Below are 27,668 nucleotides of genomic sequence, written 5' to 3' on the forward strand. Positions count from 1 at the left end.
ATGGCGACTGCAGTCCAGCACCAACCATCTACGCGTCGCAATGCGGCTGCTGCCCCCGGTCCTGGCCCATCAACCAACCGCAATAGCAAGCGCATCTCCACCACATCGTCCAGCTCGGGACGCGAGCCTGATGCCAAGTCGATTGGCCAGTGGCGTATTGGACGAACCATTGGCAAGGGCTCATCTGGTGCGCACACATCCGGGCGATCCCATCCGCATCGACAACACAGACGCGCGTAACGCTGACATGTACTCCCAGGCCGCGTAAAGATCGCCAAGCACGCCCTCACCGGACAGTATGCTGCTGTCAAGATTGTGCCCAAGGGTCTCATCCTTTCGTCGCGCTTGTCAATGGACCAGGCCGGCGCACGCGCAGAAAAGCTACTGTTGGGCATTGAGCGCGAGATTGTCATCATGAAGCTCATTGACCACCCCAACGTGTTATCACTGTATGACGTTTGGGAGACCAACTCGGACCTGTAAGTCGTCGTCGGAGTGTTTGTCTCTTCCCGGGACCGGGGGGCCTTCCATTCCAGCCTTCCAGGGATGTGTCTCACACCGTTACCGGCGCTAACAAATTGCAGCTACCTCATCATGGAGTACGTTCCCGGCGGCGAGCTCTTCGACTATCTCGTCCGTCGTGGTCGTCTGCCACCAAATGAGGCTCTGCACTACTTTCAGCAAATCATCTTTGCTGTCGACTACTGCCATCGCTTTAACATTTGCCACCGCGACCTGAAACCTGAGAACTTGCTCCTGGACAAGGACAAGAACATCAAGGTGGCCGATTTCGGCATGGCAGCGTGGCAGGCAGACGAGCGCATGCTGGAGACGTCGTGTGGGTCACCACACTACGCGTCGCCGGAAATTGTGGCAGGAAAGGCTTACAACGGATCGGCGAGCGACATTTGGTCCTGTGGCATCATCCTGTTTGCGTTGTTAACTGGCCGGCTACCCTTCGACGACGACAACATTCGCACGCTGTTGCAAAAAGTCAAGATTGGCCACTTTGAGATGCCCGATGACATTGACATGTCGGCACGAGACTTGCTTCGCAAGATGCTTGACAAGGATCCCGAGGAGCGTATCACCATGCCCGAGATCATGGCACACCCATTCTTCATCAGGAGTCCACCCCGACTCGCTGGTGGCCGCGAACTGCCCACCCCGCTGGCACTAGACACCATGGCGCGTCCCGTTCCCGTCCACGACATTGACCCCGATATCATGGCCAACCTCAGGACGCTGTGGCACGGCGCGACCCAGGGGGAGATCTACAAGGCGCTCATGAGCCCCGAGAAGACTTGGGAGAAGGCGATCTACCACCTTCTCGTCAAGTACAGGAATCGTCATTTGGAAAACTACAACATGGACGATGACTCGGACGAGGAGGACACGGACGAGGACCGCGCGCGTCCCCACGCGCGTCCAGTGCGTGCACAGAACGCTGCCATTCCCCCAGGCTCGCCGCAAAAGATGCGTCGTATCGAGGAGCCGTCGGCTGGTGCTCAGCAGGCTCAGCGTCGCGCACCACCCACGCCCGTTGCCCCGCTCCACATTCGCCGGAAACCTGCTCCTCTGCGCGAGAACGGTACCATCCAGCACCACAACACGCCTCCTCCTCGCCCTCAGGCCCCCACACCGAAGAAGGCGGCCCAGGCTGCTCATGCTGCTTTCCAGACCGACTCGCCGGTGGTTCGCACGCCGTCCAAGCTTGGTCCTCGTTCACCGGCCCCCGCCGGCCCTCGTTCACCCGGCGGACTGCGTGCGCCGCCAGCGCCAGCCATCACTTTGCAAGAGGCTACCCCAGTCAAGGAGCCCACAGTTCCTCAGGCCAAGGTGTCTGCTGGCGATGGTATCAACGCGGCTCATGTTGCTGGTACCGCTGCGGCCATGGGCCTCGCCGACGCGCCTCAGCTGCCACCCCTCTCGCCTCCTCATGTCGAGAACGCTCAGCTCCAGAACTTTTTGTGCGAGATTGCCAACCAGCTCAACTCGATGCACATTCGCTCGTCGACGGCTTCCAGCAGCTCGGGCAACTCGGCCCTCCAGGGCCCAGAGTTTGCGGCGTACATGCAGTACATGTCGACCGTCTCGGCCACGCCCGTGACGTCGCCTCGTCCCGAGCAGCAGAACGACATGGCCCACCGCCTGGGCGAGTCGGCGCGTATTGTGGAAGAGGAGGAGGAAGGAAGCGACGACCAGTTTGGCGATGCTCCAGACGATGACACCGAGGCCATGTCGCTGAACTCGATCTCAGTCGACCACCACGGCTCTGTCCCTCGCTACGCGTCGTCGCCTGTTCCTGCCTCGCCCATGTCTCCCATGGTTGGTCTCGGACTCGGTGCGGCGCCGCGTGCTCCCTCGCGCAACAGCCAGCTGCCACCTCCCGTCTCTGGCCGCTGGAGCCAGGCATCGGGCAGCTACCGCACCCGCTCCATGTCGAGCCGTTGCGAGTCGCCCGTGCTTACCACCCCGGCCTTCCACCAGACGACGTTTGGCCACCAGAGCCTGCCGCCTCCCGAGACACAGCCTCGTTCCGTCTCGGCCGGCCACGCGCACCACTCGCTTCCTCCTGCGCCGGTCTCGCACCTGCACGCCGAGCGTTCGGCTCCGCCGCCGCCGCCGCCCAAGATGTCGACACGGTCGGCTCCTCCCGCTCCAAGGACGGTCTCGAACGAGCACGCTCTTCCTGTTCGTCCGCGCGTCGAGTCGCACCTTGGCCGCGAGAACTCGTACGTCATGATCGACGACATTGCCGACATGCCCGACGACACCAAGACGAGCACTTGGGGCAGCAGGCGCAGCAACGGGCCCTTCCACGCTCGCAGCACCGACGGCTTTGGCATGCTCAAGAAGCGCAAAAAGCAGTCGGGCCCCGCCGACCCTGTGGCTTCGACCCTGCCCAACTCGCACAGCTCGCCCAAGCACTCGTGGTTTGGCAACCTGTTCTCGTTCAAGCCTGCTTCGTACGACATTATCGTGCCTTGCCCCACCGTCAGCGATGGTCGCGACATTGTTCGTCGTTGCCTCATGGTTGCCGGTGTTCAGGTCAAGATCGTCGAGTATGACGGCTGCCGCGCACTCAAGTGCAAGATTCTCGACACGCGCGACATTTACGGCAAGGTCGTCAAGGGTGTGCGTTTCCGCATCGAGTTTTCGCGCATGGTCGTGCCCACAAGCGAGGCCCAGGACCTTCGCTTCGGTACCAACGCCTGCCTCACTCTGGAGAAGGGTGCCCAGTCGAGCTTTACCACGGCGTACAATGCGCTCAAGAAGGCGGTTGAGGCTGAGGCTTCCCCCCTTTCCCCTGTCGCTGTCCCCCGCACCTCGTTCACCCTCCCGCGCCCCTCGCGTCCCGGTGCTCGTCCCTCGCTCTTTGACGCGGGTCTGAACGTCCCGGCCCCCGTTCGCAGCTTTGGCAGTGCTCCCAACACGCCGCAGTTTGGCCCCCAGTTTGGCACCTACGCGTTCACTGGCGTCAACCACCACCACGCGACCCACCCGCGTCCCAACACCATCCGGTTCTAGTCCTCCCACCCCTGTGTTCTCCCTCAAGTCCATTCACGCATCATTTGCCTCCGCCTTTCGCTCTCGCTCTCTCTCTCTCTCTCTCTCCCATGCCTGCTTCCATTTCCATTTTTTCGGCTGCCCCCTTGTCCCCCGTGTCTTTCTACACATCCCCCCTTTTCCCCCTTTGCTTATGTCACGCTACGAGAGCGTCACCTGCGTCGACTCTGGGGCGCGGTCTGGACCCTGGCTGCTTTGTTCTCCTGGTGTATCCGAGTCATTAGAACCCATGCTCCGTTGATGTCAAATGCCATGCAATAATGACAAGAAACTAGACCAGCAGACGCAGCAGCACAAAGTGCCACTTGGTGATCGACGTCGAAGGATAATTTGCTTCCGTCGTGATTCGGTCATGTTCTGTGTTCGCCACCAAAAGTTAGATCGCCGGTCGTGATGCCCGCGGGGAAGGGTTGTTGTTGTCCCGTATCTCTCACAGTCACAGTGCTAGCCCACCATGGCACAGAGCTTCCCCTCGCTCAACCACATGCCTAGCGCGTTCCCTCTGCCGACAATCGCAGAGGACACGCTGCATTACACACTCCACATTCCGGCCAACTTTCGCGCCACCACTACCACGACAACAAACAACACTGCCGATGCCGCCGCGCCTCCACCATCCTCAGTGGACGCGGCCGACGCTGCAGCGCTCGCAACGCTGATATCGACGCACGTCCACTCGCTTCTCCCGCAGCCGTGGCTGTGGAACAAGGACGGCTGGGAGCTGAAAGTGGTCAATGGCAGCAAGTTGGAAGGGACGATGCGCGTCGGCGACGCGGTAGACGACGAGTGGCTCGTGGTGTGGCTGTTGAGGCAGGTCTCCATCTTGTGGCCGACACTAGTCATTAGGTGAGTGGAGGGGAGTGTGACGGAGGGTAACGGAAGAACATGCTGACATGCTGTAGCATCCGCGACTCTGACGGCGAGTTCCTGCTCATTGAAGCGGCGCACGAGCTGCCCGACTGGGTCTCCCCCGAGAACGCAGACAACAGGGTGGGTGCAGATAGCTTCTCTGACACGGCGTACTCTATCTGACCTGATCCTCAGCTGTGGCTCGCAGGCGGCCATCTCCATCTCCTGCCGTTGACGGTGCGCTCGAGTTCTGCTCGCCCGCACCAAGTCGCCGACGACGACTATGAGGAGTCGGGCCGCACGCGCGGCGACGACGATGCGTGGGTTAGCGAGCCGGATGCGCTCAAGGCCGTCGAGACGGGCAAGTATCGCGCAAGCGCAGGAATGGAGGGTGCTGTATGGGAGCGGATATCTTGGTGAGTGCAGCTACGAGACGCATGGGAGTAGCAGCTGACATCCATGACAGCTACCCCGCGGCCCTGTCCACCCACCAGCACCACGCAAAGGCCTATCTCCCCACCAAGGTTGCACGGGCGCTGAACGCGTCCCCGGAACTCATCCAGCGTGCCGTCGAGGGCTTCTACGTGCGCGACCCGGCACAACTGAGAGTGGGTTAACTGGAGTAGGTTTGCCGTTCTAACCACACAGGCCGCGGCTCGCATGACCCACTTTCCCCCCTCACCGGCCGTCCTCTCGTCTGTCCTCCTCACGCGCGCAGCGTACGCCCAGCTCCAGGGCCAGGTCTTCCACCCTCCAAGGGTGTTTGGCCCCGAATGGCATGTACGCGATGAGGCCGGGAACGAGGGCGAGATGAAGTGGCGCGACCTCGGTGTCAAGATTGCCACGGGGTTTGAGATCATGTGTCGTGAAGGCGGTCGCAAGGGCCGTGTTGCGGACGTGAGTTATTATGCTTGGCGGTAAGTTAACTCTCACCAGGCGCAGACCACCGCCGAACAGCTCGCCGCGGACCCCGAGTACACCAAGTACATTGCCGACCTGGAGCGTGCCGGCTTCTTTGGCGACGAGAGGCAAGGCAGCGCCGAGTGGAAGAACCGCGAGCAGGAGGCTGCAAAGGGCTGGATTGCCGCCCGTTCCTCCGAGTAGGTGCCGTCTTACCAGCGAGAGCTAACCTACGCAGTACTGCCCAACAGCGCCCATCCTTTGCCTACCTGGTCGACCACGCCGTCGAGCAGTCGGCGGCTGTCCCAGACTCGGACCTTGCCGTGTCCCCCGATGCCCCGGAGGACAGCGACAAGTGGCTCGAGGTGGACCCGGACGAGCTCGATGCCATGCTGATGCGCTCGGCGGGCACCGCCAAAGCCAAGGAAGCAGCCGAGTCTGCTCCTGGTGCGCCTGGTGCGCCTGTCGAGCTGGGCGACGAGCACGGCAAGGCGCTCCAGGACCTCGCGTCCAAGGTTGAGGAGTTTATCGCTGGACAAGGCGACATGCAAGGCGCCCGATTTGCCGAGTGGGTATAGGAAGCGAGAGAATCCGCTAACCCACGCAGCGAACTGTCGGACGAAGACATGGACTCGGACTCTGACGATGACGACGACGACCAGCCGACCGAGGCTCAGAGGCAGGAGCGTATGGCCAACCTCGTTCCTTCCCTCCCGGCCGAGGAATGGGGCCGCAAGACTCAGACTCAGACCCAGCACACCGAAGCTCAGCAAGACATCGAGATGGATGCCTCTCAGTCCGAGTCAAAGGCCGCCGCCCGCGGTACCGTCGCCGGCACGGCCTTTGGCGACTCGCTCCTGCCTCCCAAGATGCGCCCGCCCGTGTTCGCCAAGGAAGAGTACGACGGCCATGTCTCAAACTCTGACAGCGACGAGGACGACGAGGCCGACCTGCCCGTCAAGGGATCGCTGGGACGGCGCATTGCGCAGATGAAGTGGGGCGATGGCGCCAGCGACCCCCAGCCGCGCGAGGCGCACATTGAGGAGATTGACGACGAGGACGACGACGAGGGCGATGAGGAGGACAAGGCCGACGCCGCACGCGCCAAGGAGCTCAAGTTTGACACGGACGAGATTGACGAGCTCATGCGCCAGCGTGTGTGGGGCGGAGACGCCAAGGACGACACCCCGAAGGCGGAGAGTGAGAGACAACAGGAAGGAGAGGGCATGGACGAGGACGGGGACGCGGACGCGGACGGAGAAGGGGATGGAGACGTGGACATGGCCGACGAGGAAGAGGACTTTCTCAAGTTTTCCCGCGAGGCGCTGGGGATCTCGGACGACATGTGGGACAAGATTATCGCCAGCCGAAAGGAACGCGGCGCGTATGTCCCCGAGCCCAAGAAGAAGAGCGATGCGGGCGTGGCGGTGGCACCGGCAGCAGCGGCATCGACCAAGCCAAAGGTGCAGTTCGCCGAGCCTGCTGCTGCTGCTCCCGCTGGCACTGCACCGGGACAGCCCAACATGGCGCTCAACTCGTTCGAGAGCATGATGGCCGCCATGGACGCCGAGCTCGCACGCGCAAAGGGCTCCAACGCCGCGGAGGCGCAGCCGTCCGCACCGCCCAAGGTCACGTTCAAGCCGCGCGACAAGGCCGCCACGGGTACTGGTACTGCTGCTGGCTCGACTTTGGCCTCGGCCTCGGCCTCAACCCAGCCCAAGTCCAAGTCCAAAAAGTCCAAAAAGTCCAAAACGTCCAAAACGTCCAATTCCAAGAACACGGACAAGGGCAAGCCGCCCCTCGCGTCCCTCGCGTCCCTCCCGACCGAAGCGGACCTGGACGCGATGGACGACGACGAGCTGGCGGCGATGGACGCCGAGCTGCGCCAGGCGCTCGAGGGCCACGGCGTCGACTTTGACCTCGACGACGACGACGTGCCCGAGGCCGGCGAGCTGGACGACGACCAGCAGCGCGAGTACGCCATGATGCGCGACCTGCTCGAGAGCTTCAAGTCCCAAGGCGGCGAGAGCGGCGTGGTTGGAAACCTGTTTGGGCGGCTGGCTCAGCAGGGCGGAGGAGGAGGAGGAGGAGGTGGTGGTGGTGGTGGTCAGAAGTAGGATATCCCATTGTTGGCATGCAGACAGGCAGGTCATGTTGCTGTGGCTCTGCTCGACGTATCAATGGACAAGTAATAAGGGGAGTACTAACTAATACGGTGCGTGTAGGTCTATAAAAACTGCTGTAAAAACAAAGAAACCTAGAAAAAACACCTAGAACAAAGGGGGACGGAAAACGCATCCTGCGTCACCACATCACCACGTCACCTACTTGCCGGCGGCAGCGGCAGCTTTACGCGACGCACCCCACGGCCACCGCGCGACAGTCTTCTCGTCCGCCACAGAGGCCATAGACTTGGCCCTGGCATGGCCGTTGGGCCTGGGGATGGGTGAGGGTGCAGACACTGGCGGGGGCGGCGCCGGCCTGCGCGGTCCTCCCATGACCGCGACAGGCGTGGCTGGAGCCGTGACTGACGCCGGGGCGGGTGTCGCTGCGGGAACATGGAAGTGAACAGAAGCACGGGCCCGGGGACCATGGCTGGGACCAGGGCCAGGACCAGGCGACGGTTTGACAGCGGCGGTGGCCTTTTCGCCCCGCTCGGAAATGGCGAACAGGGGCAGGGAGAAGGTCGACCGGTGGCCTGCGTTGCGGGGCTTGAGGCGGGGCTGCGGTGCTGTGGTGCTTGTTGAGAGTGGGGACGGGGCGGTAGACGACGCAGAGGACGCGTTGGAAGGGGCGTGCCGAGTGTCTTGCGTGGTGCGTGTCGGTGTAGTTGATGCGGGGCGGTTGAGAGGTGGGTTGGCGGGTGTGGGGTTTTTGGGCGCGATGATGGCGTTGAGGAAGAGCGACTTGATAGGAGTCCTTGTCTTGGTCGGGGTCTTGACTGGCGTCTTGACTGGAGTCTGGACTGGTGTCTTGGCTGATGTCCTGGTTGGTGTCCTGGTCGGAGTCTGGGCTGGAGTCTTGAGAGGCGCTGCCACGGGGGTCTTGACTGGAGTCTTGGCCTGGAGCTTGCTCGGCTGGGCCTTGGCCTTGGGCGTGCTCGGTGCACTGGCGTTTGGCGCCGGGACGATCTTGCTCGGTGTCATGACCGTCGAGGCGGGCACCACCGCCTGAGCCTGGGCCAGCGCATGGTTCTGTGCTTGCACCTGGGTAACTCCCGTCCAACCCATGCTCACATCCCCATCCCCATCCCCATCCCCGTCCTCGTCATCACTCTCACTCTCACTCCTCTCGTCATAACCCCGGTCCGTGTAGGCATTGACAAAGCTGTCCAGCGTGTCCAGGCTCCGCAGAGACCGGGACTCAAGGGTACTGTCGTCTGTGGCCATGGTCGACGCGGACACTGAGCGGGACCCGGCCCTCGACATCGCGGCGACACTGGAAGGCCGTGTTCCGGCCGTCAAGACACTCTCAGCGTCGTCGGTGTGGTGCTGGTCGCCAATCCATTCCCTTGTGGTGGTGTACGTCCCGCTCGTTCCGCTCGTTCCTGTTGACCCCGAGGCACCAGAGACCAGGCTGCTCGCAGAGTGGCCGCTGGAGGACGACCACCAGCTCGCGCGTAATGCCTCTGGAGGCTGGACGACGAGCGTGCTCTTGCGAATGGGCGGACCGGGGCGAGGGAGACCCTTGAGCGCTGCTGTGATGGAGGTCTCGGGAGACGAGGCAATCTCGTGCGTGTGTGCGCTAGGGAAGTCGAGAGGCGACGAGTCGTAGAACGCGGCCACGGGTACTGCCTTGGGCGCAGGCTCAGAGGCATGTTCAGATGTAGACGCAGCGGTCGAGCAAGTCGACGTTGAAGTCGACGCCGAAGCAGGCTCCGCCGTCGAGGTCGAAGCAGGCGACTCTGACCTCGACGGGGGCTCACTGCTCGCTGGCGCGGGCGCACTGCGTGCCCTCGTAGGTGGCCAGAATGTAAACTCAGTTTTGGGCTCAATGTCATCCGCCTGCGCCGGAGTGACAGTGCGGGTCACGGTCGAGGGAGCCATCGATTGACGCCGGAAGTGTGGGGCTGGAGGGGGTTTGGTCTTGGGTTTTGTCAAGGCGACGGAGAAGATGGTGGATGGGCGGGAGGGGCGGGAAGGGCGGGGTGCTGGGAGCTCGTCATCTGAGGAGGGGAGACGTCAGACGTCAGGTCATACCGGTGAAGAGATGCGTGATGGGATGCCTTACCGTTGCAGTCGTCGGCGTCAACGTTTGCCAAACACTCGGCGCCCAGCAGACAGTCGCGCGAAAAGTCGTCGTCGAGCTGGGATGCAGACTGCCGCCACTCGTCCTCGATTGTGTAGTGCATGACACACACGTGAGGAGGGTATGGTGGATCCTATATTCTGTTCCTATTCTGTACGGACGGGCCGAAAGCGTAGTGCTGGACCTGGGGTGATCGGGGTGGACGTGAGAGGTGGAGAAGCGAGGCCCGGGCGCTGAATGTTTGTCCTCTGGAAAGATAAAAGACAGTCGCGTCTCAGGCAGATTGCCCGCCAAGGGTGAGGTTGGTCGTGTAGACGGTGTATAGGGCCGGGCACGAGCGAATAGTGTATAAGACAGTGAGAAGGGGGATGTGGATGAGTGAGTGAGCGAGGCGACAACAATGGTCGATGGTGGTGCTGGTTTGTTGACGCCGGGGCAGGTCTTTTGCCGTTTGGTGGGTGTGCCGGCCGTCGTCCCTGGCCGCTGGGTGGGTGGGTGGCGCCAGAGGCGTACGCGTGCATTTTCTGCTGCCAAGCGGTTGCTGCTCGGCCCTGGGACAACCCCGCTCTGCTGCTGCGTGGGGCGCACGGTCGTTTGCAGGTTGCAGCACGCGACCCAGGTATGCACAGCGACGGCCGACTGCGAGAGCAAAGGCTGGGAAACAGTGTGCATATGCAGACACGGCGCCGGGTGTCTCGGAATGTCGTGCGTTGGGTGCATTAGAAAAAGAAGATTTATGGTCTGGATCAGGCATGATCAACATGGTGAATGTGCCTGGGGCGATTCCCACCAACAGATCAACAGACACGGTGACGCTCTCTCTTGCACTCTTGGTCGTTGCCGTCGGCCGTCGTTCTGCACATTTGTTCACATCAAAGACATGCACAACAACAACGTCCATCTCACGATAAACAATCAAGCAACAACCACATTGCACATACAAGGACACAAGGTTACGCACCGTCTCTTCTCTGTCCAAGGCCGCAAGGGACTGGGCTGCTCGTCCAGCCCCTCCCGTAGGTTTTTATGTCAACCAATTCAGCCCATCCCCCCTTCTCGCCCGTACCCATGTGTCCACCAGGCTAAAGGGAGACACTGCGCATGCAGCCATATAAGTGCTGCGAGTATACTCAATTGGGGATTGCTTGACAAGTGTGGTTGCTAGCCACCATGGATTGCGTAAAGGCTACTAGAGGCTAGAGGACCCGACGATCGCGGCCACAGAGACTAGGCGGCAGTTGAAAGCCGTTCTGTGGACGGGCCATTACAACAGTACGTGCATTACTATCCCTCAGATACCTGCCTGTCTCGAATCACCACCCTGTGTCCTTTGTCGATACCTTTCAACCATGCGAAAGCATCACCGCTGGCGCGCTGGCACCAAGAGATCAGAGGAGCGCGCCTGCCTTTCTGACTTCCATTCTGGACTGTCATGGTGGAGGTCGCAAAAGGGTGCGCACGCTCAGGCACCGGCATGGCGACCCGCATGGCCACTTTCGGTGACGTCCGCGTGCCAGTGGAGCCATATGGTGCTCATGTCCTATCGTTGCTGCTCTTGCCCTTGCCCTCCCCCATATCATCTACTCAACATCCTCTACTCGACACTTTTGAGGTAGAGTACACCGCTCCCGCGCATTCCCATCCACCATGCGCCTGACCACTTTTGCGCTCGCCGCCGCACCGCTCGCGGCCACCGTCTCGGCGTTCCACATCCCGACCGTCCAGGATGCGTTTGAGTCGGCCCAGTCGTTGCTCGAGGACATGACCCCAGCAAGCGACATTACCCTCGCCAGTGTCCCCGTCGACGATTTTTTTGTGCTCCAGTCGGCTCACCATCCTGTATGTTAACAGCCAGATTGGCCACTGCCGATGGAAGCTGACGCAGCGCGCAGAACCACAAGGTCCGTATCAAGAGCACCGACGGATGGTGTGATCCCGACGTGCGCTCGTACTCTGGGTACGTACCTGCCACCTTCCTCGCAGTGTCTCAACGTGCGCGCGCTTACGCTTTCCAGATACCTCGACGTTGGCGGCGGCAAGGACCTGTGGTTCTCCTTCTTCGAGTCGCGCGGCGACCCGGCCACGGACCCCGTTATCATGTGGATCAACGGCGGCCCCGGCTGTTCGTCGGCCCTGGGCTTGCTCATGGAGCTCGGCCCGTGCTCCGTCGCCGACGACCCCAAGACCAGCAACGACACAAAGGTCAACCCGTACAGCTGGAACAACAATGCCAACATCTTCTTCCTGGACGAACCGGTCAACGTCGGCTTCTCCAAGGCTCGCCATGGGCAGGTGGTCGGCACGGCCGAGGAGGCTGGGCAGGACATTGCGGCGTTTGTCTCGATCGTGCGTGACTGTTTGTTTTGAGAGGAAGGTGTGCTGACAACCCCGTGACAGTTCTTTGACACGTTCAAAGAGTTCCAGGGCCGCGAGTTCCACATGGCTGGCGAGTCTTACGGCGTGAGTTGTTGACTAATTGTCCGACTCAACTCACACACAGGGCCGTTACCTGCCGATCTTTGCGTCGGCGGTCTATGATAACAACAGGAACCTCGTCGCTGCTGGCAAGGAGCCCATCAACCTGCAGAGTGTCATGATTGGAGTGAGTTGCGGGAGCCATAGACCCCAGACCTTCAACTGACACCTTGCAGAACGGCGTCTCGGACCTGTTTGCCACGACCGAGTCATACTTCCCTTACGTGGGTTGCCTGTACTTGGACATGGACCTAACCAACTCTACAGCAATGCACCGTGCACGCCGACCTCAACCAAACGGTCCAGTCGATCGAGAACTGTGTGGCCATGGCCGAGGCCGTGCCCAAGTGCCACCGCCTGGCGCTGCGCGGCTGCCTCGACTCGCGCGACCCCACCGAGTGCTTTATCGCGCTGTCCTACTGCGAAGAGACGCTCGGCTCGTCGTTCCTCCAGGCCGGCGTGAACCCTTACGACGTTAGCAAGAAGTGCACGCTCGAGGAACTGGCCGATTCGCTGTGCTACCCCGAGACCAAGAAGATCAAGACGTACCTCGACCTGCCCGACACCCGCCGCCGCCTGGGTATTGACAAGCACGAGGGCCCCTGGAACAGCTGCGACAATGGTGTCTTTGCCGCGTTCCAGAACTCGCTGGATTCCGCCGGCAAGACGTGGCTGTACGTCGCCGCGCTCCTCGAGCGAGGTGTGCGCGTCCTCAACGTGAGTTACGCAACCGTCTAGGGTTTCAACTGACATGAACGCAGTACGCCGGTACTCTGGACTTTAGTGAGCTACTCACCGCCTGCTGGGGACGACGAGCTAACGACCAGTCTGCAACCACATCGGCAACGAGGTCTGGATGGAGGACATGCAGTGGACCGGCCAGAAGCAGTACAACGCCGCGCAGCTCGAGGACTGGACCGTCGACGGCGAGCTGGCCGGCCAGTTCAAGACCCACGGCCACCTCACTGTAAGCTATATTGCGGACGCTTTTGGCTCTCCAATCAAACAAAGCACACGCGCTCGTACGACCCTCGCTGACACACCATCCCACAGCTCCTCAAGGTCTACGGCGCCGGCCACATGGTGCCCATGGACCAGCCCAAGAACGCGGCCTCTTTCCTCAAGGACTGGCTCGCGGCCGGCACTGTTGGCCAGTGAGAAGAGGGGAGAATGAGATCAGAGATAGAGATAGAGAAAGAGAAAGAATATATCCGCGCGACCGGATCTTTGGCCCTACACAGATATCCCTCCCGGTGCGCCCGTGCACAAAGGTGGGCAGGAGCAGCCAGTCGCTGCTGGCCATTGGCGCTGCAGTACAGTACGCTGCAGTAGTGCTACGCATGGGCCGAATGCCAGTGCATGCACCAGTGCAGCATGTGGGGTGTGGGATGCAGGACGCGCGATAGCGAGTAGACTGTAGCCCGAGCTGGCCGGCTCTGGCCTGCGGCGTAGCCAGCTTTCCGCAGCGGCCGTGCGGCGCGAGCGGTGGGGGATGCGTGTGCACTAACACTGTCACCGGAGCAGCGTAGACGCTGGGTGGGTGGCGATTCGAATGCGGGTCTCCACAGTGTGCGTAATGATCGCCGTTGCCTGTCGTGGCCGTCCGTTGGCCGTTGTCTTGGCAGAGGCGAGAGCGGTTGCATCCAACTTGCCATGGCTTGCCAGTGCATATTGCCATCCACCACCACCACAGTGATATGGTGACCGATGGCTGCAGGGGCGTGCTCGTGACTACGCTGAGCCGTTCTCGAGAACGCAGTATGCAGCAGCATCGACCCCTCAGGGCCCACCAAGTGTGTTTCTCGAGGTCCCCTCGCGCATGCGCCTGGGCACGAGGAGACCAGGAGGTGTCAGGACGTTCAGGACGTTCAGGACAGGACCACAAACCCAGATCAGGTGCATCAGGTGGCCGGTGGGTGGCCATGGACGACGACACACAACCCGTATCGAGAGCGTTAAGGGTCCTCGAACAGGCAAAAGGGGGGGCTGGCAGGCAGGCAGGAAGGAGCACGGCGGGCCGCGGTGGGAAGAGCCAAGACAAAGGTAGAAATGGAAGCAGCAGCAGCAGCAGCACTCTGGTGACTGCAGCCTTCGGGTTGTGGCGCGCGGCGGACGGAGGCGTGGGACAGAGCAGCCAGCCAGGGGAGAGAGACGAGAGACGGCAACAGCCCGAGAGAGTGTATAGTCTCCACGAAACGCTAATAATGGTACTCTTAGCCGTGTGGGTGGGTGGGGTGGTGCATCAGCGCAGCAGCAGCAGCAGCAGCGTCCAGCAGTGTCTCCGCTCTTACCGCTCTCCCTCTCTCCCCCCTCGCCAGGTTCCCAGAGTGTGTACGGCAAATGAAAGCTTCAACAGGTGCACGATTCCTATGGGAAACGACGACAACAAGGCTCTGATTCCAGGGACCAACTACAATGGGTACAATGGGCCCAGCGCGTGTTACATTATGGCACACCCAAACACTTATTAAGCAATTTTGATCCCGTGTCTCCTTCACGCGGCGGCTCTTGTCTCCGCGACCGACGGATCTAGGCCCGCCCGCCCTTTTGATAACGACTCCTCCGACGCTGCCGGATCATAAACCCAGGTGTGACTTTAATGACATGTCATTTCGTGGTGGGTATTTTCATTTTGCCACGGGCGTGCGCACACAGGGGGGGGCGTGCCTGGGACAGAGAGGGGAGTCAAGATTTCCGAGTAGATTCATATCGCGCTTTCTTCTGAGTTGTACATACCACTCCAACCCAACCCCCACCAACCACCAGTCTCCACCATGGCGTCCGCTGAGATCCACGACCTGTACGACTCGATCCTCATCCTCGACTTTGGATCGCAGTACTCGCACCTCATCACCCGCCGATGCCGTGAGCTCGGCGTGTACTGCGAGATGCTGCCGTGCACCCAGAAGATGGCCGACCTGTCCTGGAAGCCTACCGGTAAGTTGGTCTTTTTTCTGCCATGGCGCAGTCACACCCCCGTCCGATACAGTCGGACACACCTTTATCTGCATGTGCAGTCACCCAACAAGGGGGGGGTGACTACACCGACTAGCACGCGCTGACACGCGGTTGCAGGTATCATCCTCTCTGGCTCGCCTTACTCGGTGTACGCTCCCGACGCCCCTCACGTCGACCCCGCCGTGTTCGAGGCCGGTGTCCCCGTCCTTGGTATCTGCTACGGTCTCCAGGAGATTGCCAAGACCTTTGGCGGCAACGTCGAGCCCCACTCGCACCGCGAGTACGGCCACGCCCAGATCCAGATTGTCAAGACTGGTGTCGCCCACGCCGACGCTCTCTTCGAGGGCATCCAGCACGGCCCCGAGGGCCTCCAGGTCTGGATGTCGCACGGCGACCAGCTCACCTCGCTCCCTCCCAACTTTATGACTGTGGCCCACACCCCTACTTCGCCCTTCACTGCCATTGCCCACGAGTCGCGCCCCATCTACGGTGTCCAGTTCCACCCCGAGGTCACCCACTCGCCCCGCGGCAAGGAGGTCATTGGCTCGTTTGTCAAGAACATTTGCGGTGTCCGTGACGGCTGGAGCATGGACACGTTCATCCCCAAGGAGATTGCGCGTATCCGTGAGATCTGTGGCGACAAGGGCCAGGTTATCGGTGCCGTTTCCGGTGGTGTAGACTCGACCGTCGCCGCCAAGCTCATGCACGAGGCTATCGGCGACCGCTTCCACGCCATCATGGTCGACAACGGTGTCCTCCGTCTTGACGAGGCCAAGAAGGTCAAGAAGATGTTGACCGAGGACCTCGGCGTCAACCTTACCGTCGTCGACGCTTCGGACCTCTTCCTCGGCCGTCTTGCCGGCGTCGAGGACCCCGAGCAGAAGCGCAAGATCATCGGCAACACCTTCATCGAGGTGTTTGAGGAGAAGGCCGCCGAGATTGAGAAGGAGTGCGCCGCCGACTCGTCCAAGGGCCCCATCGAGTGGCTCCTCCAGGGCACCCTCTACCCCGATGTCATCGAGTCCATCTCGTTCAAGGGTCCCTCGGCCGTCATCAAGTCGCACCACAACGTCGGCGGTCTCCTCGAGGACATGAAGCTCAAGCTCATCGAGCCCCTCCGCGAGCTCTTCAAGGACGAGGTCCGCGCCCTCGGCCGTCTCCTCGACATCCCCGCCCACCTTGTCGGCCGCCACCCCTTCCCCGGCCCCGGTCTCGCCATCCGTATCCTCGGCGAGGTCACCCGCGAGCAGGTCGCCATCCTCCAGCACGCCGACGAGATTTACATTGCCGAGATCCGCGCCGCCGGTCTCTACGACCAGATCTCGCAGGCCTTCGCCGCCCTCCTCCCCGTCCGTGCCGTCGGTGTCATGGGCGACGCACGTACCTACGACCAGGTCATTGCCCTCCGTGCCGTCTCCACCGAGGACTTTATGACTGCCGACTGGTTCGAGTTCCCCGCCTCGGTCCTCAAGAAGATCTCGTCCAGGATCACCAACGAGGTGAGTCACAGCAAAAGTACACGCCGTCGGCGTTTGCTTGTGTGGACCGGATCGCTGCGTGCCGGCGCCGGAACGGGGCAAGTGGGAACGCGTCCCATTTGTGTGTCCCCGTTCGGCCGGCCGGCACCAGCGCCCCGGTCGAATACCACGCTCTACTCTTTTTCTTCTCCCCTTCCAGTCTGCTCACACCACACAGGTCCGCGGCATCAACCGTGTCGTTTACGACATCACCTCCAAGCCCCCTGGAACGTGAGTACCCCCTGCCTGCAGCTTTCCCATTCGAGGGAGGACCATTGTGCTGACAAGACACCCAGCGTCGAGTGGCTGTAGAGAGCTTTTAGCTTTTAATTCGATAGAACGAGGGCCCAGATGCATCTTTAGACCGATACACAGAGTACAGTGGGACAACGGAAATCACGCACACACAGCGAAATGCGCGATGAGAGGAGCAAGGAGAAACGGATTTGCCGCGCCACGAGGGAATGGGGTTGAACCATCTCACTTCCCATCAGCAGCAGCCGCGACACACGCCACACAGCGACGGGACGCGTGACGCTGAAGCTGTTCTCCCCCATCGTATCTGAAGATCTGACATCACGCCTGACAGGCATGCAACCCGCACCGACCCCCCAAGAGCGATACATGCGCCCTTGTTCTGGTGCTCAAACACAGGTCCAGCCCAGAACTCGCCCCGTGCTGCCCGTGCTCGTGGCCATGTGACACCTCCCACGACCCCTCCGTCGCCGCCTTGTTCTTCCTCTTCACTCTTCCCCTCCTTCTCTCCACTCATCTCCTCACAACTCACATTCTCACAACCACACTCACACTCACATTCACACTCAAGACCCTCACTCACACTTTTTCTCACTCAACAGCGCCCCCCCGTATCCCATGACGGCATCATGCACGCGCGAGGAGCACCCCGTCATGGCCCATTGGACAATGCATGACACGCGTCGTGGTGGTACCCATGGGGGGCGCAGTTTTCTGCCGTGTGCAAGACTCTCGTGGCCGTTCCCACCACCACGTAAAGCTGTGACGCCGTGGGCCCATATCAACTCCGCTGCAAAGTCTATCCCCCTGCTCTCTTCGTCCTGTTTCTTCAAGCCCACCAAAGTCTCTCGCCACCTCGCCTCCCTCTCGCAACTCTCCAACCCCACCGCCTTCACCACCCCACACCACACCAAACCACCCACCCCCACCCCCACCCTCTAACCCTTCATCGCCTTCTACGCCCTCGCCCTCACCCCCCTACCACCCCTTCCACTCCACCTCAACCATGTCCCAGCCCCTCCCCAACGCCACGGGTGCGTCAGACGCCAACGGCGGCGGCAAGATTGAGCCCACGGCATACACCGACCCCGCGGCCGACGCCGTCCTGCGTTCGGCTTGTGGCCGCGACTTCCGCGTACAGAGCTACATGCTCAAGGCCAACTCGTGAGTTGACCCCGTATCCAGATCCGGTTTTTCTGTTTCTTTGGACACAAGGGGAAAAGCTCTCGTTATGAGTGGCAGTGTCTGTCGTCCCTCTGGTCTGCGGCGGATGGACACCCACACAGGGGGGTGGACGTTTGTGGCAGACCACGAGCGTGGGTATCGAGTTGGTGTGTGTGTGTGTGGTGTGGTTTCTCGCGCCCCCCCGTGGGCCGTGGGACCGTCCGCGCGCGCCCTCCCCCATTCTGCCCACGCTCAACACCAAAGTCTCGTGTCGTTTCCGCGTGCGACCGTGTGGTGACTCCCCAGCGGGGAGACGTGTCGTGATCTTTGGGGCCGCATGGGAATCCAATACACTTTTGCACAACGTGTATCAACGGTCCGGCACCGTTGCAACACGCCCGTGGCTGTTGGAGTGTGGGATGGCCAGGGCCAGCTTGATTTCATCGGCCCACCCCTGCTTCGACGCGATGTCGTAGCTATACAGAGATGGTCGTTCGACCGTCTCAGAGTTATATGGTCACCAAATATGTGGTGGCCTTACGGTTAATAGCCGCCACATGCGCGGTGGCTACATGATATGCCCCGGCTATTCAGCTAGGGGATGTTAAAATACCAGCTGTTGTGCGGCTGGTACCATACTCCACTTCCAGCGTGCAGCTGGTTGTGTACTCCTCACTGCCAGCCTTAGGTCGGCAGTACATCTCTCATACTCGCCCGGTTGTCACCAGCTGGCGTGTATCTCTTCGACAGACACTGACGCTCACCCAGCACCAAGCTCCGCGAAGCGCTCTCGGCGTCGCCTTCGACGCCCGTCGAAGTCGCGGCCGAACGCAAGACGCTCAAGCTCGCCCTCGACTTGATGCACCTCGTGCCCCTCCCTGCCTCGTACGTGTGGCACCAGCACGAGCGCCTGTTCGCCCTGTGCGACGAGCTCGGATGCGACTCGGTCATTGAGCGCGCCCTCGCCCTGTGCATCGAGTGCGCGTCCCGCGACCCGTGGGGCATGTTCGTCGCCGCCAGCCAGCGCTCCAACACGGCTCTCGCCAAGGCCGCCCTCATGGCCCTCGCGTACGAGGACCCCACGGCCACGGTCGACTTTGGCTCGTCCGGTGCGCCCGACGGCGGCGACGCCTTCCCCCGCCGCCGCAACGGCTTCCCGCCCACCATCAACGGCCACCACCACGCCCACTCGCCCGCGCCCACGCCCGCGCCCGCCCGCCGCGTGCCCAAGTCGGCCAAGGCCGTCGCCCCGCCCCCGCTCGCGGGCCTCAACCCGGCCAACTCGGGCAACATCACCCTCCCCTTCATGCTGGGCCTGTTCAACGCCGCCCTCGACGCCGCGAGCGACGGCTACGCCGTCACCTGGTCGGCCCTTGCCAACCGCTTCGAGCCCGTGTTTGAAGACGACGCCGCCGCCGGCAAGGTCGCGTCCATCCCGCTCGGCCCCGCCGTCGAGAGCTTTGTTACCCCGTCCAAGAAGGCCGCAAAGCTCAAGGCCGCCCACGGCTCTGGCGGGCACCACTCGCACGCCGCGTCGCTCGCCTAAGCCCGGTACCTTTACCTTTTGCCTTGAGCCAAGGTCGCCAGCGATCTTGGTTCTGGTATGGTAGGCCCCAGGCATGGACAGTTCCAGGGAGCTAGCGTACCAGGACCGGGGGAAGGTGGGGGTGTTTGAGGCTCTGCAGGTGGGGGCAAGGAACAGCAACAGCAATGAAGCTGCGTGTCTCGTAAGAAATCTCGACTTTTTTAAACAACTAAACGGCAGCTGGCCCCAAAGCCGAAGCATGGGCCTGTTCCGTAAACATTCGTAAACACTGTGAAATGTCAGAATATAAAACCTCCACTGTTTGAGCAAGGTACACACGAGAGAGTGGGCAGAGTCAGGAATGAGAATGGGTCAGTCGGGCAACCCACCCACCCACCCACCAGTGCCACAAGCAAGCGCCACCTGTTCATCCGAGCGACACACACGCACACACGCACACGTCCTAACATTTCAAGGCAACAAATGTCTGCACGGAATACTACCTGCGAAACACGCCAACACTCGGGCGGGCAAGTCCTTTTTGTAATGCAACCACCATATCCATGGCGAGATCAAAGGCGATCTTCTTCTGCGCTGGTGTTTCGACCATTTTTGAGCCACGTTGCGTGGACCCCAAATGTGTCGCGGGCGGCCGCCCCGGTCAAGGAGACGGCCGCCCGGATAGCGTGTAGCGTGGAGTGTGGAGTGTAGAGTGTGGAGCGTAGAGTGTGGAGTGTGGAGGCCGGCATGGTCAGTTCCAGTCAGTGGGGACGTTTTACGGCCGCGTGCCCCTCGCCGCTCGAGGGGCACACGGCCGGGGGACAAGAGAATGACCGATGTTCATGCACTATTTGGTGGTTATGGGGTTATGGGGGTTATGGGAGGCAGCCCTCACGTGCTCACTTGCGCCGCAGGCTGCGCACCTGCCGTGTGCTGTCGTCGCTGGCGCCAAACGAAAAGCCGCCGGCACTCGGGCCCGCCCCGCCGAACGAGAATGCGGGAGTCGACGCTGGCTGGCCCGCAGCGCCGGCCGCGGGGGCGGGCGCGCCAAACGAGAATGTCGAGGTGGACGCGGGGGCCGACGCGGCGGGCGCACCGCCAAAGGAGAACGAGGGCGTGCTCGTGCCCATGGCCGCGGGCTTGTCAGCTGCTGGGGCTGCGCCGAACGAAAAAGTCGAAGTGGATGCGGGCGGCGCCGAAGTGGCTGGCGCAGCGGCGGCAGCGCCGAAGGAGAACGAACCAGTCGAGGCTGGCTGGGCACCGGCCGGGGCGCCAAACGAGAACGAGCTGGACGAAGCTGGTGCTGGTGTTGTGGTTGGCGCTGCTGGGGTGGAGGAGCCGAACGAGAACGCGCCAGCCGAGGCAGGCTTGTCAGCTGCAGGAGCTGCTCCGAACGAGAAGGACGCAGGCTTGGCGGGAGCAGGAGCAGGAGCAGGCGCGGTGGCAGCTCCGAACGCTGGAGCAGCAGGTGCTCCAAATCCAGAAGACGCAGGTGCTCCAAACACAGAAGTGGCAGCAGCTGGGGCCGAGAACATGGTCGGCTTGGGGCTGTCAGTCGGCGTGGTAGACGACGGAGCGGGGCCGGCGCCGAACCCGAATGCAGGGGTTGACGACGCCGCGCCAAAGCCCGATGCCGACGGGGCCGCGCCAAAGGTCGAGGTGGTGGTAGTAGTGGTGGTGGAGCCAAAGCCGCCAAACGAGGGCTTGGGAGCCTCCGCTTTGGGCTCGTCCTTTTTATCAGTGGCACCGCCAAACGAGAATGGCGATGCGGCGGGTGCGGCTGAAGCCGCGGACGGGGCACCAAAGCCGCCAAACGCAGGCTTGGGAGCTCCCTCGTCCTTCTTCTCGGCCGCACCAAATGAGAACGAAGAGGTTGACGCACTGGGAGCGGCTGGAGGGGTTGGGGTACCGCCAAAGCCGCCAAACGCAGGCTTGGGAGCCTCGTCCTTCTTCTCAGTGGCGCCGCCAAAGGAGAACGACGAGGTTGACGCATCGGGAGCGGCTGGAGGGGTTGGGGTACCGCCAAAGCCGCCAAACGCAGGCTTGGGAGCTTCGGCCTTGGGCTCGTCCTTCTTCTCCACGGGAGCGCCAAACGAGAACGGAGCCGCTGCGGGGGCACCTGCAGGTACAGGTGCAGATGGAGCGCTGCTGCCAAAGCCGCCAAACGTGGTGGGCTTGGGGGCCTCAGCAGTTGGTGAAGGAGCTGGGGCAGCGCCGAAACCGCCAAACGCGGGCTTGGGCGCGTCAGCCTTGGGGGCCTCAGCGGGCTTGGCTGTGGCAGGAGCACCGAACGAGAATCCAGCAGGCTTGGGAGCGTCAACAGGCTTGGGAGCGGCAGGAGCGCCAAACGAGAATGGGGCGGGCTTGGGGGAGTCGACGGCCTTGGGCTCGTCCTTGTTCGCAGTCACTGCGCCAAACGAGAACGGAGCAGCGGCGGGCGCGGGGGACGCGGCCGGTGGGGTAGCGGCAGCAGGCGTGGCGGCCGGCGAAGAGCCGAACGAGAACGGTGCCGCCTTGTCCGTCTTTGTCTCGGCGGGCTTTGTGGCGGTCGTAGCCGGAGCGGCGGGAGTGGGAGCAGAAGCAGGAGCGCCAAACGAGAAAGGAGCAGGCTTGTCGGCCTTGACCTCGGCCTCGGCGGCGGGTTTTGCCGCCGCGGTCGAAGGAGCACCGAACGAGAAGGGTGCCGGCGTACCCTTGTCTGCTTTGACCTCTGGCTTGTCCGTGTCCTCTGGCTTGCCGAGACGTGCCAGAAGCGAGGAACCAGACTTGGCAAGCGGCGACGACGTGGTTGGTGCCGACTCGGAAGACTTGCCAAAGCTGAATGGCGAGGCAGGCTTGGTGGTCGGGGTAGTCGACGCGGCGGCGTCCTTGGAGGACGACGCGGCGAGCGCGGACAGCGGCGACGCGGTCAAGGGTGCGGGGGAAGGCGCGGCAGGAGAACCCTCGCTCGACTCGGACTTGACATCCTTGCCCAGCCTGGCGAGCAGCTCTTCCTGCCTCTTGGCACGGCCAGCTTCGCTCAGTTGGCGACCTGGAGCCGCAAAGCGTGCGGGGGAGCTGATGCGCGAGCGGTTTGGCGCGGCAGTAGCGAGCTGGCGGTCAAAGGCCGCCTGGTTGGTGTAGTATGGCGATTCCGAGCGTGAGGGCGCGTTGGCTGTACTGACCGCAAGCGACGACGGCGGGGAGGCGACCGAATTTCCAAGGCCAATGCGCGAGGGACCGTACGAGCGCGAGATGGAGCGCGCAGCGACGGCGGACACGACCGAGCTGGGGCGCGAGGGGACGGCAGGAGGGGTGGGCTCCTGCCTGTCCTTTTCGTTGGGCGAGACGGGCGGCGTCTCCTGCCACTTGAGCCTGCCCTCGCTCTTGAGGCGCTTGTACTCGCTCTCGTCGAGCCAGACACGTACAAGCTCGCCGGCCTCCTGGCGAGCGTCCGGGTGCTCGCTGTCCCTCGGCATGCGGTACTTGAGGGTAGCGACGCGGATCTCGTCCTGGCGATACTTGACGCCGTCGGCCTTGAACCACTCGACGCCGGTCGCGTCCGTCCACTTGGAAAGGGCGCCGTCAAAGGGCGAGTCGGCACGGCCGTACACTGGGAAACCGCCAGGTGCGTCCAGGTCGTAGCGCAGGGAGGGTTCGGCGCTGGGTGGTGGTGGGTCGGCATGGGCGGGGCCGGACACTCCCTCGTCGTCCTCGTCCATCGATTCCGCCTCGACGTCCGACTCGGGCTCGGGCGACTTGCGCGCACGCTTGCGCTGCTGCTCGTCGTCTTCTGGAAGCGCGCGTTTTGGGCGGTTGTGCGACAGGAGCGGACGGTCGTCCACGGCCATACCTTCGTCGTAGTCGTCCTCGCTCATGTTTTCGTTGTCCTCGTCGACCGAGTGCAGCTCGGCAAGGTCGTCCTCGTCGTCGCCGACGGCACTCTCCATGTCGGCGTCGACTACGCCCCTTGCGCGGGCGGTGGGACGGCGGCGCACACGTTGTGGGGACGGCTCCTCCTCATCCAGGTCCGAGTCGTCGTCGCCGCGACCGCGCTTGGCCACACGTTGACGAACAGACACTTGGCGGGAGCTCGAGGCAGCACTAGAAGGGAGGGTACGCGACGCGACACGCGAGAGCTGGCGGGCCGGGGCACGGCTGGCGAGCGTAGAGGGCCGGGACGGGCCGGCGGGGACGGTGGACGCGAGCGACGCACTGTGCGGGGTCAGCAAAAACATTTGGTTGCCAACTCACTTGGACTCTGCGCGACCACGCAGCCGCGGGGTCGACGCTCCACTGCGCGGCGTGAGGTCTCCAGAGCTATGCAGCGCACGAAGCGTCTTGAGCGCCTGGTGGCCCCACTCCTCGACCTCCTCGCGCTTCTTCTCGAGCCGCTTGCGCTCGCTCTCGGCCTGCTGCTCGGCGACGAGACGCGCCGCCTCCTCGCGCCGCCGCAGCTCGGCAGCGGGGCGCGCAACGAGCCATGGGCGGGTATCGCTGTCTGGGATACCTGCACGACGACGTTGATCACTGGGCAGTCAGCGCGAGCGAAGCGACGGTGGGTGGCAAACTGCCGGGCGAGGGGGTTACGTACCGGCGGTACTGTTTGATGGCCTGGCTGCGTCGCCATCTCCTCACGCCGGCATAGTATGCGCCATAGGCTGCCAGGACGATGGCGATGGCGATGCCCGGGTACGCCCATGCAAACTTGATGAGGGCCACAAGGGTGGTGAACATGGTCGTGTTCGCCCGCCCGTGAACGCCGGATGGAAGGAACGGGTGATGCAGAAAAGGTGTGATGGGATGGACGGACGTTACAAGGGCTCTAAACGCGCGCGCACGGCCGGTGGTTGCGGAAATTCAGAAGAGAGGGATGCGGGAGCCCCCCAAGCCACGCTGTGGCGCCCCGGCTTCATGCGACTGGCCACTGGACCAGTGCTGCGTTCGTCTTGGAAACAGGTCACGAAGGAATGCACCTTGCATGGGATACAAGGGCCAAGGGGATCTGTACTGTACACATTGCTCTGACGGTGGAAAGATTGCAACAACAACAAAGGCAACGGCAACGGCAACGGAAATGGGATACTTTGTAACATGATGAGGGGACGGCTATATCAAATGACACTTGATTCTGCAGTACATATTGCTAGTGATGTTTGGGAGTTTGTGTCGTCAAGTCTTGCGTGAGGGAGTCTGGAGAAAAGAGGCCAAGGCGGAGGCAGGGTCCGCTTAACGCGAGTTGGCACGACGCAGCGGCGCGCCAATCTTGCTCTCCCATCCGGGCGCGCCTTCAAAGCCGTTCTTGCCCAGCTGGAAGTCCATGTACGCTTCCATGGCCTTTTGGCGGGACGTGAGGACAAAAGGTCCGGCCTGGACGACGGGCTGGTCGAGGGGCTCGCCGGCAATGAGGACGAAGCGCGTGTCCTCGGTGGTGCCCTCGGGCCGGGTGAGGAGGACGCCGTTCTGGCCTTCTTCAGCGGACAGGACGACCGAGTTGAACTTGTCCACGGGGGTGGCCTCCTCGCCGACCTGGAGGGCGCCGGTGATGACGTACGCAAAGCCCGTCCAGCCCTCTGGCAGCGGCTGGAAGACGGACGCGCCGGCGTCGGTGAGCTTGAAGTCGAGGAACCAGCATCCGCCGACGGGACGGACAAAGCCCTTTACGCCAAACGCCTCGCCCGAGATGACGGTGACTTGGACGCCCGGCTGCGGGTTGACAGTGTCAATCTCGGCTGCCTTCTTCTCCTGGTACGAGGGCTCGATCATCTTCTGGTCGGCGGGCAGGTCGATCCAGAGCTGGAGCGCCTCGGCGGGGACGGGGTTGGGGCCCTCGAACAGGGGCATCTCAGAGTGCATGATGCCGCGGCCGGCCGTCATCCACTGCAGGTCGCCGGCGGCGAGGGTGCCCGTGTTGCCGAGGAAGTCTTCGTGGTGCAGCGCACCAGAGAGGACGTAGCTGACAGTGGTCTGTCCGCGGTGGGGGTGGTCTGGGAAGCCTGCGCCGTCCTCGACGTTGATGGTGGCGTGGTCCAGCATCAGGAAGGGGGACAGGTTGCGCAGAGCCTGGGTGCCGATTGAGCGGCGGACGGTCGCGCCCATGCCCTCGGGGGTTTCATAGGCGTAGACGACCTTGGTAGGGGTGCGAGTGACGTTGGTCATGGCGGTAGAGAGCGAGCGGATCGCAAAGTTTTCTGTAAAGTGTAGGTGGTTTGAAGCGATGAGGATGTTGACAGTCGCTCGGGACAGTCCAGAGAACATGAACTGGTTGAAAATGTTTGGTGAAGAACCGAGATGGCTGTTCAAGTGTCGCCTTTTATGCTGTTTGTGAGCGATGCGGGGATCCGTCTAGATTGTTCCAGGTGAGCAGAGAGAGTGGATCGAGCAGACAGAAGAGAGAGAGAGGTTTGACATATCGATGCGAACGTGCTGTCCAAAGTAGGAAATCGTGACGGGTTTGATTGATGGGTGGTGGGATGGGTGACTAAACGCGTTCACGGTGCATGGTGGGCCTGACAGGAAACGGCGGGGAATTGCTTCTTTGGGCACTGATTTCCCAGCGCTACCCAACGGCTCCCTCAGCCACAGCCAGCGGCCAGCGAGTCGCATGCCTGCCGTTGCTCAGGTTGTCCCGCCGCGGAATGCATCAGGCTGAAAGGTCGCAGTCTCACCGTTTCCGTCGGATCTCTGGGTGATCTCTGGCTCTCTGGGCCTGTGGCCTGTGGCCTGTGGCCTGTGGGTGATCTCTGCCAGTGGCAATCTTCACGACGCTTTGTAAACGGTGCGGACGATCAGCGAGATCTGCGATCAGTGATCTGTAATCTGTGATCTGTGATCTGCCGAACATGGAACATGGAACATCGGCCATCAAACGTGGTGGGCAATCAGCGTCGATAATGGGGGCAGTTACTGCCAAGGTCTGCACATGCATGTGGCATATCAGCAAAGCTACCAGCTACCAGAGCCCGTCCTTTGATCCTCTACCGGCACGTTCTGGTTGTCTCGCCACCCGCCTAGTCGCCCATACCCATCACAGCCTCCATGATCTTGTTCTGCATGCGAGACCACTGTTCGCCGTCAGCTCAGCCCCAGTCGCCCCAGTCGACTTCTCTAATCTCCGGCAAGTCAGTCACCTTGTTGTTGCACGACTTGGCATCACGGCCCGGAATCGCCGCCGCGACGTCGTCCCACTTGACGCCCGTCTGCGCGGTGTGGTCAGCACACCTCAGCACAGCTCAGCACAGCACCGCGTTCGTGTTGGCCCAAACGACAGCCCCGGCCCTTCGCCACCAGAGATGTCGCGGACAAGCCCACGTACACGCTTGGGACACATGACAGTGTACAGCTCCTTCAACTCGTCCGCGGCCCAGGGACCCATCTTCTTGCCCCCGGCGTCCGATGAGGCGGAAGTCGACGTCTTGGGCGTCTTGATGGCCTTGGGCTTGGGCTTGGACGCCTTCTTCTCAACTTTGACCTTGGTCGCCTTGGAGGCGCTGCTTTTCGTCGTCTTGCTGGCCTTGGCGAGGTTGGGCTTGACGTCCTGGTACTCGGACACGGACTCGGAGTCGGAGGCGTCGACGCCCGTGTGCGTGTCCGCGTCCGCGTCGCCACTGGCGCGGCTGGACGTAATGGAGTCCTCACGGGGGCGCTTGGGAGGCATGGCGTTTGGGATTGCTGTCGGCGTGGTGCTGGTGGGAGAAGAAGAAGAAGAAGAAGAAGAGGAAGCGAGGAAGCGAGGTTGGGGGTGAGGGTGAAGAAAGAGGCAAGAATGAGAGAGTGAGAGGGGAGTGGGGGATGAGTGAGAGGTGAGAATGAGGTGATGTGCGAACATGTGCGAAGGCGGTCAAGTGCCGACACGACACCTACGCCCGCCGAGGGGCAAAAGTGAACAGCTGATGAGAGATGCCAGTCGGCTTCTGGCTCGCGCCGCCCTCCTCTCGCACTCACTTTGCACACAGGCTGAGGCGCTGTGGCCGTCTCCTTGGACCACTACCATGCATGCGTCGGGTTGATGCAGGAAGACTGAGGCAAGCAAGTGAGAGAAGAGTTGGGTGGTGGCACATTCGTTAACGTGAGGAGGTAGGTACCCCCTGCCAATAGCTAATGGCTTGCCCTGGGTGATATGAGCGACTAAGCCGGAGAGCCCTGTGGGGAGAGTGTAGAACCCCCGTCGCTTGTGTCTGGTAACTGGGCATGCCCGAAGAGAATGTAAAGGAGTGTCGGAGGAGTGT

At 62.2% G+C, this 27,668-nt stretch overlaps 9 protein-coding genes across 9 annotated transcripts; 5 read left to right on the plus strand and 4 right to left on the minus strand.

The window, feature by feature from the left end:
• EHS24_009224 (uncharacterized protein) lies at positions 1–3,531 on the plus strand (the record flags this gene model as incomplete). The annotated part of the gene is made up of 3 exons (XM_028624515.1): positions 1–187; positions 260–479; positions 585–3,531. 3 exons carry the CDS (start codon positions 1–3, stop codon positions 3,529–3,531), a joined length of 3,354 nt encoding a protein of 1,117 aa, XP_028475587.1.
• A 493-nt stretch (positions 3,532–4,024) lies between these two features.
• EHS24_009225 (uncharacterized protein) lies at positions 4,025–7,436 on the plus strand (the record flags this gene model as incomplete). The annotated part of the gene is made up of 8 exons (XM_028624516.1): positions 4,025–4,416; positions 4,473–4,560; positions 4,615–4,835; positions 4,886–5,027; positions 5,068–5,316; positions 5,362–5,519; positions 5,558–5,887; positions 5,927–7,436. The coding sequence occupies 8 exons, from the start codon at positions 4,025–4,027 to the stop codon at positions 7,434–7,436; spliced, it is 3,090 nt and encodes a 1,029-aa protein (XP_028475588.1).
• Positions 7,437–7,643: 207 nt separating this feature from the next.
• Positions 7,644–9,670, minus strand: EHS24_009226 (uncharacterized protein; the record flags this gene model as incomplete). Its single annotated transcript, XM_028624517.1, has 2 exons — positions 7,644–9,484; positions 9,550–9,670. The coding sequence occupies 2 exons, from the start codon at positions 9,668–9,670 to the stop codon at positions 7,644–7,646; spliced, it is 1,962 nt and encodes a 653-aa protein (XP_028475589.1).
• A 1,544-nt stretch (positions 9,671–11,214) lies between these two features.
• On the plus strand, positions 11,215–13,200 carry EHS24_009227 (uncharacterized protein; the record flags this gene model as incomplete). The annotated part of the gene is made up of 10 exons (XM_028624518.1): positions 11,215–11,406; positions 11,460–11,524; positions 11,583–11,913; positions 11,965–12,027; positions 12,068–12,169; positions 12,219–12,266; positions 12,310–12,759; positions 12,804–12,825; positions 12,870–13,009; positions 13,096–13,200. The coding sequence occupies 10 exons, from the start codon at positions 11,215–11,217 to the stop codon at positions 13,198–13,200; spliced, it is 1,518 nt and encodes a 505-aa protein (XP_028475590.1).
• Positions 13,201–14,816: 1,616 nt separating this feature from the next.
• GUA1 (GMP synthase (glutamine-hydrolyzing)) lies at positions 14,817–16,829 on the plus strand (the record flags this gene model as incomplete). Its single annotated transcript, XM_028624519.1, has 4 exons — positions 14,817–14,979; positions 15,118–16,499; positions 16,696–16,748; positions 16,814–16,829. 4 exons carry the CDS (start codon positions 14,817–14,819, stop codon positions 16,827–16,829), a joined length of 1,614 nt encoding a protein of 537 aa, XP_028475591.1.
• A 949-nt stretch (positions 16,830–17,778) lies between these two features.
• Positions 17,779–19,482, plus strand: EHS24_009229 (uncharacterized protein; the record flags this gene model as incomplete). Its single annotated transcript, XM_028624520.1, has 2 exons — positions 17,779–17,936; positions 18,705–19,482. The coding sequence occupies 2 exons, from the start codon at positions 17,779–17,781 to the stop codon at positions 19,480–19,482; spliced, it is 936 nt and encodes a 311-aa protein (XP_028475592.1).
• An 878-nt stretch (positions 19,483–20,360) lies between these two features.
• EHS24_009230 (uncharacterized protein) lies at positions 20,361–24,177 on the minus strand (the record flags this gene model as incomplete). The annotated part of the gene is made up of 3 exons (XM_028624521.1): positions 20,361–23,655; positions 23,695–23,970; positions 24,035–24,177. The coding sequence occupies 3 exons, from the start codon at positions 24,175–24,177 to the stop codon at positions 20,361–20,363; spliced, it is 3,714 nt and encodes a 1,237-aa protein (XP_028475593.1).
• A 492-nt stretch (positions 24,178–24,669) lies between these two features.
• Positions 24,670–25,698, minus strand: EHS24_009231 (uncharacterized protein; the record flags this gene model as incomplete). The annotated part of the gene is made up of 1 exon (XM_028624522.1): positions 24,670–25,698. The coding sequence occupies one exon, from the start codon at positions 25,696–25,698 to the stop codon at positions 24,670–24,672; it is 1,029 nt and encodes a 342-aa protein (XP_028475594.1).
• A 752-nt stretch (positions 25,699–26,450) lies between these two features.
• EHS24_009232 (uncharacterized protein) lies at positions 26,451–27,097 on the minus strand (the record flags this gene model as incomplete). Its single annotated transcript, XM_028624523.1, has 3 exons — positions 26,451–26,504; positions 26,571–26,639; positions 26,756–27,097. The coding sequence occupies 3 exons, from the start codon at positions 27,095–27,097 to the stop codon at positions 26,451–26,453; spliced, it is 465 nt and encodes a 154-aa protein (XP_028475595.1).
• Positions 27,098–27,668: the final 571 nt, after the last annotated feature.

This window comes from Apiotrichum porosum (genome assembly GCF_003942205.1).
Source record: "Apiotrichum porosum strain DSM 27194 chromosome Unknown scaffold_8, whole genome shotgun sequence".
Lineage (NCBI taxonomy): Eukaryota > Fungi > Basidiomycota > Tremellomycetes > Trichosporonales > Trichosporonaceae > Apiotrichum > Apiotrichum porosum.